Source organism: Patella vulgata, chromosome 5 (genome assembly GCF_932274485.2).
Source record: "Patella vulgata chromosome 5, xgPatVulg1.2, whole genome shotgun sequence".
NCBI lineage: Eukaryota > Metazoa > Mollusca > Gastropoda > Patellidae > Patella > Patella vulgata.
The window spans coordinates 64,565,840-64,590,003 of record NC_065883.2 but is presented as its reverse complement, the minus strand read 5'-3'; the positions used below and the strand labels follow the sequence as shown (position 1 = coordinate 64,590,003).

The 24,164-nt window shown below is 34.5% G+C and overlaps 1 protein-coding gene across 1 annotated transcript; it reads left to right on the top strand.

Moving 5' to 3' along the window:
- Positions 1-1,815: 1,815 nt before the first annotated feature.
- LOC126820595 (sphingosine-1-phosphate phosphatase 1) lies at positions 1,816-20,273 on the top strand. Its single transcript, XM_050548640.2, has 3 exons — positions 1,816-2,744; positions 10,977-11,066; positions 13,204-20,273. Exons 1-3 carry the CDS (start codon positions 1,962-1,964, stop codon positions 13,783-13,785), a joined length of 1,455 nt encoding a protein of 484 aa, XP_050404597.1. The 5' UTR covers positions 1,816-1,961; the 3' UTR covers positions 13,786-20,273.
- Positions 20,274-24,164: the final 3,891 nt, after the last annotated feature.

Below are 24,164 nucleotides of genomic sequence, written 5' to 3'. Positions count from 1 at the left end.
TTCAGGCAATCTATAATGTGCTGCCAATAAGGCGTACGTCCCATCCGAACGACATATATGCGTCCTTGATGTATAAAGATGAACGACACGGATCTAATTTTACGGGTTTGTTCTCAAAATAAACAAGAGTTTATACTGTTTGACCGAACTATGTGTTTCGAAAATAAAATAGTTATTAAAATACGTAAGACATTTTAATAGAAATGAGCATATCTAAGCAATCACTGTATTGATAAAAAATGAAATAGCAGCTGAAATTATAACCGGAGATCAATTCTATCTGACTGTTTCACAAACGTGCACTACATGTACTATTTTTGCTATCTGCATAGTAGTGTGACTATGTACACAGAAATATAAAACACAAATTTATATGGAAAACAATCACTGGGTTTATTTCACACTACGTTTCAACAAGTTCCTATTGTCGTTCTCAAGTAGCCTAAGTAATACACAGAAACTAAAATTCCCCAAACAAATTAAACGCACCACTGATCCTATAGAATGCTCTGTCGGTGGCACGATCTGGCAGGGGACAACATATTATATATATTATAGTCGTTCGGATGGGACAGAAAACCGAGGTACTGTGTACATAGTGGCGTGCACGTACATGTATAGCCATATGCTGCCACATATATTGCAATGAAGGATACCACTTTCTATATTTTTCACAAGAAATTTACTGTAGTTTTGCATTGGAGATGATTAAATTGTTTTTATTTTCTAGAATTAAATTCTTCAGATTCGTTATATGTAGTTTTCTAGAGATCTTATTTAGTTGCTGTGGTCAAGTCAACAACAGCGTGCGTAAGAGCCCGATCGTGTACTCATAGGGGTGGGGGAGCAGAAAATGAAACAACCGAAATATTTCCCGTCGCCACCGGGAATCCCCAGAATTCTTTTGAAAAATAGACACTGCCATTCCCACTCGTGGGTATTACAGCAACTAGGGAGTCCAGTATATAGTCTCTGTTCACCCGAATACTAGATTTTGGGGGACAGAGTGCAGAAATGAAATGACCAAAAACGAAACTCGTTTAAATTGGAGCTGCGTGGGTTGGGTCCTTCAGAATTTTAAAAATGAAAAATATTAGACTGCAAAATGCAGTTTCCTGCATATAACCACACCATCAAATGATACCTGAAAAGTAGGCCGCGAATAAAACAGTTTGACTACTCTAGATTGGCACTATAGACACTGTTTATTTTCTTTTCTATTCATTAGTCAATTTAAAGAAATTCAGATTTCCGAAAAATTGAAGGCATAAAAATGATCAATGCCGCCCGAAAACTTCAAATCAATCGCACAATCAGAGTACACTCCAGACCGAAAAGTCAAGGGATTTTAGGCACTATATTTTGCCGACTAGAAGTCAGATCCCCCGCCCCCTCCTCCCCACATACATAATTTACCCGATTGGCCGTTTAAGCGATATTAATGTTTTTGCCTAACTGAACTGTTAATCCGCCAATTGACTTGTTATATAACGTTTCGTCCCGTCACTTTTGTTCTGTTGTATAGGCCCTATACATATATATAAATATTTATTTATCCGCTTAATACTTTTATACTTTTCGCTAATCACATTGTAAATAATTTCTCTATGTTTATATAACATGTAATTGTCTGCGATATCACCTCGGTGGAAGCGGACGTTAAATAAAGCTATTTCACACACACACATCGCCATTGATACATCGTATTATATCGTTCCCATGGGCTACTTATCCCGTACGTGACGCTGTGTGTTGAGCGGCGTTCCTAACATTGTGAGTCATCTGTACGAGTTATCCGCCCCTGTTATAGTTTAGTCAGTGCTCGCTTGGCATCATTAGCCGGTCACCGATCAGACGATTTTGATTTTATGCAAGGGCAAAGGGCGTAAATGTTGTGTTGTATCTCTTGGTGAAAGGCCATTTAGAAAGTAACATACAGTTATAAACACAAGGTATAAACAATGGATTTAGCCAAAAGGTGCTATGAGTTTGTTTCCAGCCCAGAACCGGTAGCTTCATTTCAAAAATGGTGTTCGATACGCCCAATACCGGCAAAGTCAGAAGTGAGTGTCGGTGATAAGCATTGCAACGGGAATTGTTACTGTGATGAGAAGGGGAATTCCGAACCAAAACACGGTGACAAATTTATAAAATCTACTACAAACTGTAAAAATTCTTCGCATGATATAGTATCAAATGGACACTTTAATGGTATTAATTCTGAATACTCAAATCTCAAGCAAAGAAATGGTGGAAAACAGAACCATTACCTAGAAAATACCAAAGTGGGTAATAGTGACATAAATCAAAATGGAACTTATTTTGGCAAAGAAGATACTCAGAATGGAACCCCCACCCTTAATGGCTATACACATACAAATGGAAAAAAAGTAACCACAGAGCCATCTACTGGGCCGGAATTCATTATAGGAAATTATCTAATTTTTGCATTATTTAGATTTGGAGCAGAATTAGGAAATGAATTCTTTTATATGATATTTTATTCATTTACGTTGTGGAATTTTGACAGTAAAATATGTCTGAAAATCGTCTTAGTATGGGTTCTTATAATGTACGTTGGTCAGTCGATGAAAGATGTCATTCGATGGCCAAGACCAGCAAGTCCACCTGTATTCCAACTGGAATCAAGATATGCTTTGGAGTATGGAATGCCGTCGACACATGCTATGGTTGGAACAGCAATACCTTACTGTTTGCTTATGTTTACACATGGAAGATATGAGGTAATTTTATTTTTTGTTGGGGCAACTTGAAATATGGATCAATTTTAGTTTACATTTTGCCTTTGTACTTTTATACTGTATTTTATATAGTTTTGGTTATCACAAACCACACAGATTCACTCTAATACCCTGGTGAAATTAACAAAAAACTACTGGACCCATCAAATACATGACCTTCCTCCTGTAAGTATAAAGATGTGTACTTTAGACATTTTTATGGTTCATGACAAGAATAAAATATACCCAGGGGCATGTTATATTCAAAGCAGATTGTATTTGAAATTTGAGACAAATTCAAGTCATTCAAAAAGCAGTTTACCAAATTCTCATGAAAAATACTTTTCTCTAAATTAGGTGAGTTCTTAGATTCTTCATAATGAGATGAATCATTAGGCCCCATCACATACAACAATAAATAACTTGAGTGGAATTTATTGTTTGCATTTTTAGTACACAAAATGTTTGTTTAAAATCATTTCTTTCCGAGAATGATAATACCTGTTTAGGTGACCGTATATTAATAGTGAGTGATTAGTGTGTGTATGTGAAATAGATTTATTTAACGACCCGCAGAAGTGATATAACCAAGTTATTGATGATTGCAGGAGTTATATAAAAGGTATATATATATAATTGTTTTTTTTAGAACTTTGTATATTGTATTCATTGGGAGTTATGAATGAATTCAATACACATGTATACAATATGCTTGTGCATTTATAATGGGTTGTTTATTAACCCTGAGGTTCTGGTTAATATAGATGTTCTTCATATTTAGAGTTGTGTATTATTGGTGTTATAAAACATTCTATACTGTATTCACTGAGAGTTATTGATGAATACACTTGCAATATGCTCATAGCTACTTGTAAAATGTACCTTGAATATGAATGGTATATGCTGTATGAGTTATTTTGTCAATAGTATTAGTTACACAGATGTTGTTACATTGTATATTATTACATGATGTGGTTTATACATTGTATGTATAACATCTACTGAAATATAATGTGGTTATATTATTGCATGATGTGGTTTATACATTGTATGTATAACATCTACTGAAATATCATGTGGTTATATTATTACAAGATGTGGTTTATGTATAACATCTACTGAAATATCATTTATTAAACTTGGAATACACATTGTTTGCTTGGTGCGGAGATGGGGGTGGTTAGTGTTGAAATGTTGTAGGCCTACTGACTAAAGGGGGGCTTATGTTGACCTTTCAACTGAAAGCAACTGGCATTTCGGCAACTGAATGCAACTGAAAAAAGTCAACCTGAGCACCTCTTAAGTATTTGTTTCCGAGTGGTTTGGGTTAAGATCTGTAAATCAGCAAGGCTGTTTGGTCAAAAACCCGAGGGTTGCATTGAGAATATACAATGTAGCTGATGATGCATGCAAATGCAATCTGAACTCTTTGGTTTGTCTGTAAAATGTTGTCAGTAGCGGACTGGGTTTTAAAACCGGCCCCAGCATCCTTCATCAACTGTAGGCCCATTGGATATATTTATATTTATATCCAGTTCCCTGGTCGTCCAAGCGAACTGGTATTGCCCCAGTGCCGGTATGGCCAGTCCGTCCTTGACTATTGTAGTAAAGTTTTTTTTTGTCCTCAATGCAGACATGTTTGATAAACAATCTAATTTTAAAATACAGTTTCTGACATCATCCTTTGATGTTAGTGTACCATTTTGCAAGTGGGGCATTATTTTATACTGGATGAAATATGGGACACAACAAATTTTTTTTAAATGAACGTGTGGGATAGTGTATCTGTGTTTTAAGTTATCTAATAGTCTTGGGCAAGACATTATTGAAATTTATTGAAACAACATCAGGCTAATACCCTCTAAAGCATCAATATATTAGTTAATGTCTCTCTCTGAAGTCTCAACCATTAAATTGCACATACTTATTGAGTTATTGCATACGTTTTAAAAATAGATACAGTAGCTTATCTGTGAAAGGATTTTCTTATTACAGCACATCTAAAATACATGTATCATCAGATATGTATAATATAGTAGAGGATATTTCATCCTATTGATAACTCTAACAAAATAAAGGATATTTCAGCTTATTGATAAATGACGTCATAGTGAACAGGTTCACACCTAGTTAAAATTGTTTATTTCGATATAACACGATTACATTACAGTGTAAGATCCTGTTACAAAACAGGAAGATAATTATATTATTTTGATTTTCAGTTCTGAGAGTCAACTTGTTACAATATATAAGCATTACATATTAATTAATTAATTGGCTGCAATTCTTGATCGATATCAAGTTTTTGATTTTTTTTATTCCCAACAATTTGTAGCCGACATGTATGATGATTTATGTAAATGGTTAGTTAAGCTTATATACTTAATCAACCGGCTAATCTCTATATTGAACTCAGTCGAGGTATTACCCGATGAACACCTACACCAAGTAGAGTTCAAAAATAAAAACGAAGTTTAAAAGAATCAACTTCATTAACAAAAATTAAACAATCAAAAACTAAACTGATAAATCAAATTCAAACGAAACAAATAAAACAAAGAAAATGAAAAGAGCAGTTCATTACCATTCTACATTAACAAAATAAAGGAAATCAACTTGTGAAAATTTGTTAAAAAAATAAGAGCAAAGTAACACTAATGTTAATACTTTTTTAACGAACATATCATAAATATAATTAATTTTACCTATAATATCTATTTCAGAAATCAGACTTTATTTTGCAAATAAAATAATCCAAAGAGTTGTGTACGACCATTATATTTAAACAGTATATTATGCTGTTATATATATGATAAAGTGAAAGTGATGAGAGTTAGAATTAATGTTAACAATTTGATAATTACTATATTTAATTTGTTAAATGTTGCCCTATGATAAAGTTGGATTCTGCTTTCTCTTGTTCAATCCATGCATCAACTGTTTCTATAGTTATGTCTAAAACATATATTATAAAACATCTCCCAAAATAATGCAAGTAAGATTAAGTACTGTTTGTACATCTAATTTTTCACAACTTAATCCATGCTAATATGTACTCAGATTGATTATTTAAAGTTGCAATTTCATATTTTTACATTACATTTTTAAAATTTATTAAAAAAAAAGCCTTAAAATAGATGGTATCTATAAACAGTCCTACCTTGTTAAAGAATAATCCTATTAATCCTATAATTCACTATTATTGCCAGTTGAGAAATTGGCAAAAATATCATTTTCCTCTTCAAATTCAAACGTGGTGGAGAATAGAAAACAAGGGAGGTAATTGGGAGGTAATTGTGTTATTATTTCCGGTGTAAATGAGTTTGAAGTGTGAGAATGACACCTATGATCGTATAATAGTGAGTTGACAACCTATTGAGCAAAAGACATAGAAATAATTATGTTTTGACTTTCTTAGAAAATATGAAATTGTAACTTTAAGATTTATTTGAGAAAACCAAAATATCAAAGGTAGATAGGGGGGTTGGATGGCCGAATGGTTAGCATGTGCGCGCTGTATCATAAGGCCTGCCTGTGGTAGGAATCCCCGGTTGTACGTGACAAGGAGTAGGGTCGCCTGTCCAACCTCGTGGGTTTTCTCCGGGTCCTCTGGTTTCCTCCCACTGCTAAAGACCCCTACGCGCAAGCGAATTATTGAAATAAAATTAAACCATATGTTAGTCCCGAAATGACCCAGTTTGTATCAAGTTTACGTTAAACCCCATTTCTCTCTCTCTCTCTCAAAGGTAGATAATCTCCCAGCTTAGATTCAATCACAGTTTTATTAAAAAACAAGTCCATTAAAAGATTTTACCCAACACCTATACATTAGGTGGCACTGGCTTGTTTATGCTGAATCTTACAAAGTGTTTAATTCATCATATCTGGGTGGAAATGAGCCATATTTGGGACTGAGATTCCTTAATGGATGCTTGGATTCATTCACTTGATCTGATATGTGAGTTTGTTGTTTGTAGTTTCTGTATATTGTGTCTTGTCTATAGATTTGTATTTTGTAATTGCTTGTGTGTGGTGCAGTCCCCCTGCACTTACTATTGTACATGTAGAGATTCAAGTTTTACAATAATATTGTAGTTTACAAGGGATTCAAAAATGAAATATCTTAAATGATGAACAGCAACCAGATCAGTTTATATTAATAAAATTTAATTATCTAATCTCTCCCTTGACCTACTGTTATATTTTGGTTTACAAAACAGATTAGTTTTTGATAATTAGAGTCACTCACTGACTGGTCAATGATTTATAATATCACATTTATTAACTCACCAGTATAGCAATAAACTATAACACATACTTATGGAAAAATGGCTACTAATTTATTTAGGCAAAATTTCGAAGAGTATTCTCCCAACGTTTAAAGCAATCTAATACAACAATACAAATTGTGAGGTGAATATATACAGAAAAATTATAATAAATCATGTTTTACATAAGTATGTGTTATAGTTTATTGCTCTATCCAGTTACTTAATGCCTCTATAAGATTTTCAGTAGCATAAGTTTTACTGTACTGATTTCAGTTGTTAATTAGATTATCATAAAGTACAGGTGTTAATTAGACGAGTCACTGACCATCTACACCTTTATGATAGGTCATTAGATAGGCCTTGCAGGTTATATACATGTATATGTACAAAGGTTGAAGTCCAACTAAAGCCACATTAAAACACCCCAAAGTACATGTTGATCATAGGTACAAATGTATTATTATAGGCTAATTTAGGGATCGACATAGATATTAGACCTTGAATAAACCCTTGACATAATATATGTCACATGGTACAGTAATTGTATAGTGAATTAATGTTTACTATGGATGATTTTTCTAAAGAGAGCCTCTCACATATTCAATAAAATACATTATGAGCACTTGTATACCTTGGACGGAGGAATAATTCTAAAGATAAACTGAGTGATTTAATAAAATATACCATATACATGTTATGTACAACATTGTATATGTTTACAATACCAAATTATGTTAACCCTACATGTTTATTCCATTAATTGGATAGTTTCAGTCTGATTTTAATCGTTTTATGTTTAATGTTCTAATATCAGTGGGGGGTTGGATGGCCGAATGGTTAGCATGTGCGCGCTGTATCATGAGGTCTTCATTAAGTCAACTGGCGTGGTTTCGATTCTCTGGTTGTGCGTGAAAAGGAGCAGGGTCACCTGTCCAGCCTTGTGGGTTTTCTCCGGGTCCTTCCAATGCTTGAAATAAAATTGAGCCATGTGTTAGTCCCGGAATGGCCTAGTTGTGTCAAGTGGACATTAAACCCCATCTCTCTCTCTCTCTCTCTCTCTCTCTCTCTCTCTCTCTCTCATATTTGTACTATATGATCAATTACCTATGTTTTGTGGTGAATTGTGTAGAGGAGTGAATTGGTTGGATTCAGTCAAGTCTAGTGTACTTTAACTGATAAAAGTAGACTCTCACTGTCATAGAAATTAGGTTAGATATATTAATATGTCGTCCAAGAATTAGAATAAAAAAGAAATTATAATTTTATCTTAAACCAGACTGGGAGAGTTTACAATTAATGAGGCATTTAATGAATGAATGGGTGGTAGGTAAATAAGATAAACATACATTATGCAAGATTTAAATCTGCCTATTGCAGGTCTTTCTTTATTCCTAAAATGTTATCTAAATTATTAATTATACATTGATTAATTTATCCAGACCATAACCAATTCTCGATGTCATCGCTGGATTAGGATCCAATTTGCTGCTCATCTTTCATTCATGATTAAATCATGAAATGGATAATCAAGACTATGTTTTTATCGTACCGACTTTAGTAATGATGATCGGGGCTAGGCCAAAAATTCAATCGCTAAATTCTCAATTCATAGTGGATCAATTTGACTGTAATTTTCAGCAAATTCCCTTTACATTATCTAGTTTTTAACTATTATAGTGAGAACTGCCTGTTCTTTATCTAATCTCCCATAATGTACTGTATCTTTAATTGTTGCATTGTGTTCATTCAATCGTTTTGTTAAAGCTAGATTCAATTGAATTGAACAAATCATTAAAGTCGTGATGCACCATTTTAAGCAGTGGGAATCACTTGCAAACTTCATTATTGTGAATGATGAATCCCTTATAGAAATATCGGTCCAATAGGCTTCAATTCCATTCTGTACATGTATTTACAAAGCTATGTAGAATTGAAATTTTATTAATCTACGCAGCTTGAGCTTTTATTGATAGCGGAGAAACCTGATAGGCCTAGTTTGATTGCAATTGAATCCAACCTGAGAGATGATCTAGCTCTTGGTATTTTGATTTTGTTTACCGGTACTGAATTACATGTTAAATAATTAATTAGTACATATTTAGGATGTATTAAAGGAGCTAAATGATTATTCTTTGGCACCTAAAAACGGACACAAATGGGTAGCGACGCATATAATAATGTAATATAAATGCATATAAATTGATTTACATACAGTCGTTTCTGTTTTTTAATGCAATTTCTAATCAGTTTTGTTTGACGAGATATGTTAAAGAGTCCATATTGAATGGCAGTCTTTAACGTCTCGTTTTTACAGTCTACACCAGTAGTATTCTCGTGTGGAATATGTTTAGCCTTGTTCATTGAGTTGCTTCATTCTGGCACGTGATTCGTGTGCCAATTTTAAAATTTTCATTTTGTCTTAAATATTGGATATCAGAAGCCCATCTCTCCACAGTAAGATAACAACATCAGCATTGATTTAATAATAAATTGACCAATAAGTCATGTTTGCTATGTCGTTGACTGTAGATGATATTGAGTTATAAGAGACTTGCCTCTTTTATATTTAAGCTGTGAGAAATTTGTTATTTTAGCAAATATGCAAATGGCACATCAGGACTTTATAATAAATCTTAAATTAACAATACATTTATAAAGTTAAGCTTTTAGATTGGGCTTTTAACTGAATAAATTATGTATATTACTTCCAGAAAATTAAAGCCTGTTTTAAGACACTTTATAATATAACATTAATCATGATCAAGTACATTTGTTTGCTTAGTTAGAATGTTATATACCCTACAATTCAGATATTTTTAGGTAAAAAACACCTAATACCCTTGCACAATATCAGATAAAAAAACCTATTGTATTTCAGTCATATAATACCCTATAGCTATATTTATGATAATAAATGCTCTATATGAATATGACATTAACTGTGCTGTTTACTTGGGTCAAATCAGTTCATGTATTATAACTTGTCTTAATGTAGAATTATTGAAAAACAAAATTTACGCAACTTTTAACTATATGACAAAATTTTCTTTACAATTTAGTTTTTTTGGTTGACACACATCCAGGTAGGGTGGAATGTGACCTTTATATACAAGTACATGTAACATTCCAGTCAAGCAGAAAGAATATTACCGGTGTGTCACTGAAAGTTAAATGAGCTTAAAGACATAAATTGATTTGGCATTGTTTAAAGCAGAAATTTTAATTCAACTAATTAATTTGTTTGAAGATTATATTGACATGCCCAAGAATTATAAAGAGGGGATTAGGTGGTTGAATGGGTTAACGTGTAGCACTATAGATAATAGGGGTTTGTCATTGAGATTTGGTGCTAATCATGTAAGTGACAATGAGTAGGGTTGCCTGTACAGCCATCATTGGTTTCCTTTCACTGCTACGGTAATTGTACAAGACGTTCATCCCAGAATGAGAGTGTTTGTGTCTTGCTCTCCAAGAACTACCTTAAAGTGTAGGTGACTAAATGTTCCCAAACTATACAACAAAAAAAAAACAAAAAATGTTAAGTCCTTTGACAAACTTTTTTGTGTGAAAATTTTCCAATTTTAATGTAATACAGTTGATACAAGATAATAAATGAACAGGCACCAGTTAGCATTACTGGGGAACTAATGGGGTGGGGGGGGGCTGTTAAATTTGCGTACTTTAGATCGTAAGGTCTCTCATGGAGTCAAGTGGCGTAGTTTCAATTCCGTGCTTTTACCTGACAAGGAGTTAGGTCACCTGTCCAATATCGTGGGTTACTCTGCGGTCTTTTATTAGTCCGGAAATGACCTAGTTTGTGTTTGGTTGACATTAAAAACCCAATTTGGCTCTCTTTGTCCTAATAAAAACCTCTACAAATAAATCAGTAAATATTTTGATTTTTGAAAGATTAAAAATTGGGTGTGGTGTATTTTAACCTGTATATTTTTTTTTTATTTTTCAGTATTCATTTGAAGTTGGTATATGTTTGGCTATATCATGGTGTACATTAGTGTGTTTAAGTCGCCTTTATCTTGGCATGCACACCATACTTGTAAGTTTTTATTCTTTCTGTTGGCAAATCCATTTGAAAAAAATATATGTGAAACAATAACTCAGAAGGGGTGGTTAAGTGACTTTTTAAAAAATTATTCGAAATTCAAAATTACTTTCTTAAAGGACAATATTGGTGCCAGTCATTATCACATATGTGATAGAACTGGTTAAACCGTTCCAAATATTATTTTATCACAGAGATCATTGCTACGATAGATGAGTAATCAATGTTTCAACGATCGGAAGTGACGAACGAAAAAGGAAAATATGAGTTATCGCTCTAAATAACTGACTGAAGTGACGGGTGATAACTTTTTTGTGTGAAAATTTTCCAATGTATCTGTTATCACCCGTCACTTCAGTCAGTTATATAGAGGGATAACTCGTGTTTTCCATTTGCATTCGTCACTTCCGATCGTTGAAACATTGATTACCCATCTATCGTAGCAATGATCTCTGTGATAAAATAATATTTGGAACGTGTGTTTAACCAGTTCTATCACATATGTGATAAATAATGACTGGCACCAATATTGTCCTTTAATTACATGTACCATCAGATGGAGCAGAAAAAAAGTAGGACGTTAAACCCTCATTTTATTTTTGTATCACCTGATCTGTTTGAAAGGCTGTAGTCTGTGTTTATGATAAAGTATCATATAGCAGATCATATCAATTTCAATATACATTTATGTCAGCCTCCTACAGAATGCATTAGTGCATTAAATGTTCTTGTTAGCTATTCTTTTTCATTAATTCCTCGAACAATGTCTTACTATCACCATACACATACTTAATTAGCACATTTCTTCACTAGAAAGGACTATTTTTATTAGTAACTTCACTTGAATGATTTTGTTTATACCCGTACTTTGTAATTTGCTTGATATGTATCAGCACTTTTATTAAATATTTACACATATATTATACTTCACACCTCAAATGAAATGAGGTTTACGTACCATTTTAATGCACCGACGGGCATGTGACATGCAAGGTGCTATGTGGGATATTTTGTCTTGACAGTGATTATACAGCCTACTCTTATCTTGATTTCCAACAGTCAAGTCTTCTTTGACGTGTATGCTAATGTGTACACAGGATTGGTTGAGGTGGTGGTGCAATGGGGCCTTCAAGCAAAATTAACATGGTTCTGGGACGTAATCAAATATTGATTAGATTCAGGCTAAGGTCTTATGTTCCCACTAATAGGAAATGAAATGAAATGAAATGGGGTTTAATGTCCTACTGTTCTGCTCCTATGCTGGGCTAATGAAGACGGGCATATGCCATACAGTGTGCTATGAGGGAAATTTTGCCCGGGCAGCGGCACTATCGCCTACTCTTATATCGAATTCCAACTGCCAAGGAATCTTTTACTTGCATTCTAATGTATACACGGGACCCCACTAATAGGACCCTATATTTATATCTATGTATTTCTGGCATGATGCCATGCATCTTCAATAGAAGGCTTGATCTCGCTTTAACTACGTACATCTTATCAAGGCCTTCACGTAATACCCTGATTTCGGCACTAATTTCGATTGGGTACAAGCCAAGCTTGTGAGCCTATCAGATTCCTCAATCGTCGCAAATGCCAAGTCTTGTGCTTTCAAGCTAAAAAGTCTACCTGTGATAATCGAGTTGCAAAATTCAAGGTTCGTTCCATGTCAAGGTTTCCGTGGAGGTCGCTATGTCAGAAGCTCTAATTGGACGCTACTGTTCACATGTCTGTAGATAATGTAGCTATAAGTTGGGGAATTGTGATGTAATCTAGCAACGTCTAGATGTTGTAAAACTCGCTCCAACCTCGTGGGTTTTCTCCGGGTCCTCTGGTTTCCTCCCACTGCTAAAGAATTATTGAAATAAAATGAAACCATATGTTAGTCCCAAAATGACCTAGTTTGCGTCGAGTGGACGTTAAACCCTATCTCTCTCTCTGGGTAAAACTCGCAGTCGTTGCTTCAGGAACGTGGATGCCATGGGTATCTATCTATCCATATCAGTCCCAACATGTTCTGCAGTAAAAGGCACAGTTTCACACTACTGAAGTAAACACAGCCATGCTCAACTCTATTTACAACCACACTAGAAAGCTCAGAGAATTTAAATATTTGTTTTTTCTTTTTCAGGATATCTTAGTTGGACTGCTGTCTGTCTCAATTTTGTTGTTTATCTTGGTTCCCTGGGCTGAAGTTTCTGTGCTTTTTCTTGTGGGAAACAAATATGGTGGCCCAATCAATGTGGCTTCTGCTCTGGCATTGGCTTATTTTTACCCAACACTGGAGTATCAAAAATGGAGCAGTGCCCGTGGTGATACTACTGTTTTTCTTGGCGTAGCCTCGGGATTGTTGTTTGGATCTTGGTTGAACTGTCAAACAGGTTTATTTGTTGAAGAGGAGATGACGTTTCCCTACGCTAGAACAGTATTTGAATATCAGATGGTCAAAAACACAATGGGACGATTAGTTATGGGAGTAATAGCTATAGCAGTCATGCGTTTTATAATGAAATTATTTACTTTTAGAACTCTCTGTTTTATATTTAGAAAAGATGCAAACGATCCGAAATCGAAAACTTGTGTAATGATCGAAATTCCCTATAAATATATCAGTTATTTTGTTCTGGCTTTTGGGGCTTCTTACCTCGCACCTCAGATATTTCAATATTTTGGTATGGATAGATCGTCCTATTACACAGAAATTTTCCAGTGAAAATAAGCTGTGGTCCGTTGGATGATTATCACTCACAAAACTGCTGAATCACAAATTTATTGAGGATCTTCGGAAACAGTAAAAAAAACCTCCTCAACCACTATTTTTAAAAGAAAATTGTTTATATAATTTGATTAACTTGGAGAAGGAACATGAAATGTAAATACATGTAATTTGTAGATTTTTTTATGTATATTGTAGATTTTGTATGTATCCGTCATTGTTTATCGTATCTTGTTTATGTTTTTATTTATATTTATATTTTCGTTAAAACCAAAAAAACTTGATTGTTTTATTGTGTATTCAAATAACAAAACCTGTTTTATTGACCATCATTTAGAAAAGCTTTTATTCATTAGCTAGTCAATTTGAGAAAGTCTGTCCAGTTTATTGATTAAACTCTGTAGGTGTGATAAGCTTTTAACAAGTTCCGTCTTCATTAGCCCAGTATAGGAGCAGAACAATAGGACGTTAAAACCCATTTCATTTCATTTTAACAAGTTATCTCCCTTGGAGGTATATGTAACAATGTGCCCCTCCAAGTAATGTAAACAGTATTTGAAATATGGCGGTAATTTTATAAACATGTTCATTATTATCGGATAAAATATCCTAAAAACCACGGTGAGCGACCTGAAGTTAAAGACTACAAATGACCAGCATCTATTAAACCATAGCAACGCATCTATAAAACCATGCATGTCATTGTGGAGAGAAATCTGGTTGTTTGGTCTTTTTAAATGATGACTAAAGAGACTAAACAATCAAGACTATTAACTTGATGTAGCCCCATGATTACTAATGAGACTGAACAATCAATACTATTAACTTGATGTAGCCCGATGTTGTTTTTTTTATTGGTTAGATATAGGAAATTTATCTGCTGTTCAACATTAAGAATGCTATTCAATGTCCAAGTTTATCATTAAGAATGCAAACAAAGAAATAAGATCATAAGGTCTGTCATTGATTCCAGTGGCATTGATTTTCTCCCACAGCTAAAGACTTCAAATTATTGAAATAAACTTGAACCATACGTTAGTCCTGAAATGACCTAGTTTGTGTCATTTGGACATTAAACCCTATTTCTCTGTGTATTGTATATGTTTATAAGATGTGCCAACACCTGTATACTCTAGAAACAGTATTTAAACAAAGTTCCTTTAATTTACTGGTTTTACCATCGCTCATGTGTCTTTAAACTTACTTGATAAAACATTCATTTCCCTACATTTCTTGTAAATAAATTCAACTGTTTGTCCTGTATTTGTCAAATGTGAACAATCTTGCTTTGTAAGTGCCATTCTGTAGTATTTATCATCAAGCACATGCTATTAATATTTGCACTGAGTGACCATAACTTGAGAATTGAGAATTCCAAACTGTAGACATCCGCAAAGCTCTCTGTTGGATAGAATGAACCCATGAATTCGAGAGCTGAATAGTGTATAAAACATTCAATCCATTTTTTTGTGTGTTTTTGACAAAATTTGTAACTGCAGTTAAGCCTGCTATAAATAATGTTGCAAATTTTATGTTTATTATTTGTCATTTGGCATACTGAAGAGTGCTATATAAGGCCAGACCAATTTTGTATTAAGTTCTTTGGGATCTTGTTAAGGGATGTTGTTTTTTTCCCTTTCAAATTTTGTAACTTAAGAATTTGTTTTATTCTAAGAAATGAGAAGCAAAACTTCAATGGATATTCTTGAAGAACTCAAATTCAAATTGGCACGGCCTAATAAATATTTAATATTTTAGTTTACTCCCGGTACTGTATGAAATATGTGACTAGTTTTGACTCATAAAACAATAGTCAAAAACTCAAAACACAACTAGACAACATGCGTGTCAGAGATGATCACATATATTACATGTATATATATATATATATATATTTATTTATATATCTATAGTATTTTTAAAAGTGAAAAAAAAAAAAATGTTTCTGTGTCTTTGCTATTTTTCTAATTTTACTTTGGCCAACAATTAATATTTTTATTTAATGATTTTAAACATCAAACAATGTTTAAACTCTATTATTTGATTTGGCGATGTTATAATGAACACATATATTGTAATAGTGGCCATTGTCAATTCTCAACAAAATTAAAATCATCCTACATGTAGGCCAGGGCCTTGGTTTCAGTCATATTTGTCAGAGGTTCAAAGAATTGAAATAAAAGACAAGAAAGACAGTTAAATTTATAGATTTCTTACGTAAAAAAGCCATTTAATTGGGATAATGCTAAAAATTGTCTTAATATCCTTAAGTGATTTTTAGAGGTAGAGGTATAATATTCATAACAACACAACTTTATGGTTTATTACATGCAACGTTTCAATACTCGTGCGGGGTTGGATGGCCGAATGGTTAGCACGTGCGCACTGAATCATACGGTCTGTCATTGAGTCAATTCGCCGGTTGTTTGTGACAAGGAGTAGGGTCGCTTGTCCAACCTTGTGTGTTTTCTCAGGTCCTCCGGTTTCCTCCCACTTCTAAAGACCCCTACGTGCAAGCAAATTATTGAAATAAAATTGAACGATGTGGTAGTCCCAAAATGACTTGGTTTGTGTCAAGTGGATGTTAAACCCCATATCTCTCTCTCAATACTCGTTTATTACATGCAAGGTTTCAATACTCATACAGGTATCTTTAAGAGTATTGAAATGTTGCATGTAATAAACCAAGAAGTAGTAAATCCATAAAGATGTATTGTTATTTATAATATTTTCCTTATTCAAGATAAACAAAATACGTTGACCTGCTGGCAAAATTTTGAAGTAAAAACCCTGGTCTAGGTGTTCCGAGTTTTGACTAATATTATACTTGCTCATGAATATTCCTCACTGTGATATATTTGTATGAAGTTTTATGCAATTGTTTGACATTCAGTCTGTTTTAATGCATAATTATATTCACATTCTCATTGTTTTCACGTTAAAAATATGTTTAAATCTATGGCCTTAAGATCAAATATTTTACCATATTTAATCTTTTATTAGATAGTTTTCAATGAAAAATCTTAATAATTTGAATATTGTATTCATAATTCTAGGGCTCACAGATTTGAAATATGAAGTTCATTGCACAATGATTTCTCATTTTTGGATCTGAATGTGATGAATGTGGAGAACACTATTTCTAATCCAGTCATGCGCCCCTTTGCCTTTGATAATAAGCAATCTAACTGTTTTATTTAGACACTGAATATGGTATCAATATGATGGTTCGGTTTGATTCGGTATCTGGTTCGGCTCTGGATAATAATAATTAGTTACTGGTACTTACAAAATCATCCTTAGACTTGACTGTTTTGCATGTAAAATGGCAAACTGTTTCACAGTAGTAATGCTAAAGCCTTCTTTTAACACTATACAAGATGACTAACCTTTAAGGTCACGCCCTGTATAGTTTTATGTATAAGGTCACATCATATAGCGTTGATAACACAGGTATTGCTTAGATACTGGTCCAGGCAGAATTGATGCCTTCTTCTACCTATTCACGCCTCTGCGTACAATTTTATGTATCCATTTACATTGAATAGGAAATATTTTTTATCCACATATACCTCAAACCATTATTATTTCTCTTAATAATTAAAAAAATTGTTTTAGAATTAAATTTACAGAGGAAACAAAGTTACTGTTGAGTGGTAATTAACTTGCGCCAAAGTCATCTCTATCAGTGATATTGGCAGCCAATAGAATATTTACTGTTGATCAGTTTGGTAAAAAAGTAGACATAATATAATATACTGTATTCAATATATACAATGTAAAAAGAAAAGAGTAAAAATATGTAAATAAATAAAAAATACAATATCAGATTAAAGATTTGTACTTATAGTAAACAATTGGGTTGTTAAGTCTCTCTAGCAGAGCGTTTCACAAAGATAGCAGAAAAATGTTCGCAGAACCAGTAATATGATAAATCAATTATCAAAATAGGGAACCAAACAGATAATGATTGCTTTTTCACTCAAGTCCCATGCAAAAGGAACTGGATATAGAATCAATCTGCAACCTCCTGAATAAAATGGTTTGGCGATTAGCTTTACTGGATTAGAAACAGTGTTCACCTATTTTGTGAAATATCTAAAATAATTTATTATTCCATCTGTTTGTGTATGCAATGAGCATCAAATGAATGTACATAGGTCAATCAAAGTCAATCAAATTCAATCTAAGAGGTTAAACAGAAGAGAATGGTATTTAAGGCCCATTCAACACAAACTAGGTCATTTTGAGACTAACATATAGTTTAATTTTAATTCGCTTTCACATATGGGTCTTTACCAGTTGGACAGGTGACCCTACTCCTTATCACGTACAAGCTGGGAATCAAAACCATGCCACTAGACTAAATGACAAACCTCATATTCTAAAGTGCACGTTAAACAATTCGGGCCGCTAAAGCGGTGGACAGGCTAGTCGGATGATTCGACCCTGAATTCCAGCTGAATGAGATTCGGCCGAATAACTGGACATACTAGGCGAATCCTTTGCTCGATTAGCCAATCGATTGCATCTCGATTAAACATGGTAGCGACCATGTCTGCAAACAATCACATGACTTTTCGATATGACTGGTGATTGGCTAATGAATTCTACAATCAGACGAATGCTTCGACGAAGCGAGCATACTAGGGGAACATAGTTCGGCTGAGTATATCAAACATGTTTGATTAGGGTGAATCATTCGGCTAATTTGTTCACCGCTTAAGAGATTAAAGATGAATGAAATGAATTGTGTTCTATTATATCAACAACTGTCTACCTCTACTTATAATTTCAAATTATTTATTCTCCACAATGAAATATGTATGTCTCAGTAACAACTCGTTTCTATCTAAGGCTAATGTTTTGTTCATATTTTCCTGTACTGACAGGCTTATTGCTATGTAATGAATGAAATTTTTTTCCATCAATCTGTTGTATATTAAGAATTGCCGACAGAATATCACTTTCCATACATGCTATTAACAATTTTTGGATGACTTAGCTGCTGTGGGCATGTTTTGTTGCCTGGCAAGCTAGCTTCTTTAAATTGGTAGTAAGACATGGATTTTAAGGAGAGTAGTAGCAGATTGTTTTTATCTTCATTTGTCATGATATACAGATATGAAAACAATTCCTGTGAAAGAAATCAAGCCATATTTATTTTATCCTTTGATGTTGGTGTACCATTATTTCAAATTATTTATACTAGATAAAATATCAGACTTTGTGTGATGATTTCATTGAAATGAAAGTGCAAGACATTGCGTGATATATTGATAAAACATGACGCCATCATGCAGTATCAAACTGTTACTTAATGTCTCGCTCTCCCAAATTTTTAGGATGACATAAATGTTTATAAAAAAAAAAGAGGAAGTGAATTTGTGCCATTTTTTTTCCTAGCCAAATGGGTTCCCGTGTACAAACTGGGTGATTGAATGGTGTATATGGACTAAAAACATATTCAAACTAATTAATTTGTCATAATTTTGCTTCAAATCCTTCTCAAACATTGTAATTGCGAAGGAATGTCCTACTATAAAAATTCGATCAAACCAGGTCATGCCTACGTCACGTGACTTACCTCTCTTGGAAGTCAGAGGAGAATTCATTGCATACATAAGACGATGTTGTCTTTAATCGCTTACTATTTATTACAAATATCGAATCCTAATTAAATTCTCGGATTATCCACTACCCGTGTCTTTTTCTGTAATTTTTATCTCAGAAAGTGTTGTACGTCTAACTCTTCATAAATTTTATCAACAAATGTACATCATGCGCTTGATGTTCGCGTGTGACCTTTGACATCACGCGTGCAGAAATTCCTAACCGTCGGGCTGTTGATTTTTTGTCCTGTATACGCTCCATGAGTGTTTTTCGGGGAATCCAGTATTTTTCTAGTAAGATTGGATATCTCTACTTTCCATATATACCAAAATTACCATACTTTTATTGGAAATAACCACCCGATAAATACTTTTTTAATTTTTATAGCAGGACATTCCTTCGCAATTACAATGTTAGAGAAGGATTTGAAGAAAAGTTATGACAGATTAATAGGTTTGAATATATTTTTAGTCCATATATACCAATAAATCACCCAGTTTGTACAAGGGAACTTTAAAACTGAAATTTGAAACTAAAAACTCTTGAACTGCACAACCATGTACTTTTGGATTTTAAAAAACTGTTTTTTCCGAAGACATTTTTTTACAGTTGTTCCTGAAGAATAGAAAATCAAATTGATGTGGACTAAATTTTAGTTGGACGACATCCATTACTAATAAATTGTACTAATTACTGATATGGGCTATGTGGAATTATCTTGAATCTTTTAATACAATGTATTAAAAAAAAAAAAAACAACCAAAAAAAACCTTGCTTAGCAGATGTTGTATTTTGAAATATATGAATTTGTTTGTACAATGTAATTTATTAAACTGAAGAGTTTTGTTGAATAAAACCAATTACCAAACCAATATTGTTCGGTGAATTTGCAACAACAGAGAGAGAGAGAAATGGGGTTTAATGTCCACTCGGCAACCATCGGGTCATTTCGGGACTAATGCATGGTTCAATTTTTTTTCAATAATGCGCTTGTGCGTAGGGGTCTTTAGCAGTGTGAGGAAACCGGAGGACCCGGAGAAAGCCCACGAGGTTGGACAGGCAACCCTACTCCTTGTCACGTACAATCGGGGAATTGAAACCATGCCAGTTGACTCAATGACAGACCCATACTGCACGCAGCGATCCATCTACGTCATACTTCCCAGAATGTGATTCTCAGCCGGAGCTAGCTGTAGATAGGCAGCCTAAGTTTGGGATGTGACAGACCTTATGATACAGCAGGTATGGATCAGACAATCTGAGGAATATATCGGTTAATGTTAAAATGGACCTCACACAATAAAGGGACTGACAGTCGAGACTTTGTTTATTATCATGGCAATGGTACTTGACAATCAGCTATTTCTTGTTGGAACGTGAAACACTCGTAACTCCACTAAAATAATTTGACGGAAATTTACAATAGATTCCTTTTTCATTATCTTTTTCTGAACTATTATAGCTCTTTATCTGAATCTTATATAATGCACCTTTAAGATGATGTATTCACTCATATGATAATGGGGTCATTATCTATTAAAATTATGTAATACATATATCTACCTAACTATCAAAGACGGATATCATGAATATTACAGGTTAAAGGTGAGACTATTATCAGATTGTTCTATTTCAACATATCTACAGACAATCTATGGGGATGAGGTGACACCTGACTCAATCATGTGTCACTTTCCAATACAAACTAGTAGGGTTGGGTGGATGAATGGTTTAATGCGTGCAGAAAAGTAGGACAATAAGCTCGATATCATTTCATATCTCAACCAAGTGCAACTGATTGATCAAAATAAAGAATTAGCATGTTAGTCGCAGAATTAACTCATTGTTTTAGAAGATAAGAAAGACTCAATTACGATTACCTTACCCTGATTTTTGTTTACCCTAAACTTTTCTCTCTCATTTCCATGGGAGAGAGAGAGAGAGAAATGGGGTTTAACGTCCACTCGACACAAACTAGGTCATTTCGGGACTAACATATGGTTTAATTTTTATTTCAATAATTTGCTTGCGCATAGGGGTCTTTAGCAGTGGGATGAAACCGGAGGACCCGGAGAAAGCCCACGAGGTTGGACAGTTGACTCAATGACAGACTGTATGATACAGAGTGCGCATGCTAACCATTCGGCCATCCAACCCCCCCATTTCCATGGGTCTAAAACCTCAGTCTTGGTGTGATTTTCTCTAGACAAATTCCAACACTAAAATTTCGGTAGTATTTTCAAGAACCTTACACAGTAAATAAGCTAGAAATACTTGTACATAGACAATACAACTCCAACTCCCCCCCCCCCCCCAAAAAAAAAAACCAAATTGTAACAAAAATATTTTTTTTTACCACCGACTGACCACAATTTTTGTTCCTTACACAACTGTGAATAGTAGATTGTTTTTGGAGGAAAGATATGATGACAAGGGGGGTCACATGGCTAAATGGGTAAGACGCTGGCTCGCTAGCCTGGAGGTCGGGTGTTCGATCCCTGCATTGACCGAGAAAGTTTATTCAGATTTTCCGGCGTGGTTTCCCCTTGTCAGTGATGCAGGATGGAAGGCCTGGCAAGGACAGCTGTCTAGTCGTTTGGATGGGACGAAAAACCGAGGTCCCTTGTACACATTGGCGTGCACGTAAAAGATCCCTTGGCAGTTGGAATTCGATATAAGAGTAGGCCGTAGCGCCACTGCCCGGGGCAAAATTTCACTCATAGCACACTGTATGGCATATGCCCGTCTTCATTAGTCCAGGTTAGGAGCAGAACAGTAGGACGTTAAACCCCATTTCATTTCATGATGACAAGGATATATTATATTTAGATACATTGCATTAGGTAAAAACAACAGATTTGTTTTAAATGTACACCAACAGGTGTACACCTCAGTTTTTTGACCTATCCAAATGACTAGATCCCTTTCCTTGCCAGAACAAGGATAGGAAATCCTGACAACACCAGGATCAAACCTGGCACCTTCTGGTAAATGAGTCAGCGCTTCCTTCACTGTGCCAACTTGACTCACACTTTAACATGTATTTTCACAAGGTTAATTGCTATTGTTATTGCTGAACCAGATGGTGCCACTGAAGGAAAACATTCTTGATAACCAAATCAATAAATTCTTCACATCCTTATCAGAGAACTATGACTTATAATGCCATATTAATGAACAAGATGAAAGCATGGGTTGAAGCATTTTAACTGACAATTCTCTAAAGACAGTTTAGACAATCAGAAAATTTCCAATATTTTCAATCAGCATTTACTGTTCATGCGAGGTAGTGCAAATTCTCTGATCCAGCTTAAAGATAGCTTTGTTCTTTTATGGAAACACTATTCTAGAAAGACAGTCATTGCTTTCTATATATATACATCAAAATCTGTAAGCATCTTACTATCTATTAACAGACATATAATTAATCATTAATAGACTACAAATATCTACTCATCATGTCAGACACGGATGTAAGATATTCTATTATTAAACCCAGTGGTGTGCCGATCTTTTAGGGAAGGGAGAAATGGTGTTTAACTTCCACTCGACACAAACTAGGTCATTTTGGGACTAATATATGGTACAATTTTATTTCATTAATTAGATTACGCAAAGGAGGTTAGACAAGCGACCCTACTCGTAGTCACCTGCAAGCTTGGAGTCAAAACCATACCACTAGACTCAATGACAGATCCCCCACCCCCCCCCCTGCAAAAAAATTGGAAAGGTTTTAGTAGGACTCATGTGATAATACCAAGAATCCCTCGCTAAAATTATCAATATTCATATTCTTCGAAAATAGATTGTTAAATACGTGTTTGTTTATAGTTGTGCAGAAATAGAGAAATGTGGGCACTCAACACTGCCACCCCACCACCCCCACATAAAATAGTCCTGTACGCCTACGATTATAACTGTTATAAAATCAATACTACATCAAGTTGAGACATACATATAAGTATTAATCACCTTAGTTTTTATTGATTAATACAAACAGATAGTTCTATAAATAACTGCATGCCAACTCAATTGATTTCATAATTTAATAATAATTACCTCCCTTACTACCATTATTACAGATGTTTCAAAAATAAAGAGAGAGAGAGAAATGGGGTTTAACGTCCACTCGACACAAACTAGGTCATTTCGGGACTAACATATGGTTTAATTTTATATACATAATTCGCTTGTGCGTAGGGGTCTTTAGCTGTGGGAGGAAACCGGAGGACCCGGAGAAAACCCACGAGGTTGGACAGGCGACCCTACTCCTTGTCACGTACAACCGTGGATTCGAAACCACGCCAGTCGACTCAATGACAGACTTTATGATACAGCGCGCGTGCGCGCACGCTAACCATTCAGCCATCAAACCCCCCTTCAAAAATAAACACTGAGATGGAATGAAATGAAATGGGTTTAATGTTCGACTTTGCGGCAACGAATGGGTTAATGAAGACGAGCATACACCGTGCAGTGTACTATGTTCTTTTATGTGCACAGGGCCTCAGTTTTTCATCTCATCCAAACGAAATGAAATGGCGTTTAACATCCTACTGTTCTGCTCCGACTGGGCTAATGAAGATGGGCATACGCCATGCAGTGTGCTATGAGAGAAATTTTTGCTCGGGCAGCGGCACTATGGCCTACTCTTATATATCAAATTCCAACTGCCAAAGGATCTTTTACGTGCACACCAATGTATGCACAGGACCTCTGTTTTTCATCTCATCCAAAAGACTAGGCAGCTGCCATTGTTAGAC

Bases quoted from the DNA above. Each gene is read 5' to 3' on its own strand.
- LOC126820595 (XM_050548640.2), top strand. From the start codon at position 1,962: ATGGATTTAGCCAAAAGGTGCTATGAGTTTGTTTCCAGCCCAGAACCG. The intron at 2,745-10,976 runs GTAATTTTATTT...TTTATTTTTCAG, and splicing joins TTACACATGGAAGATATGAG to TATTCATTTGAAGTTGGTAT. The intron at 11,067-13,203 runs GTAAGTTTTTAT...TTTCTTTTTCAG, and splicing joins TTGGCATGCACACCATACTT to GATATCTTAGTTGGACTGCT.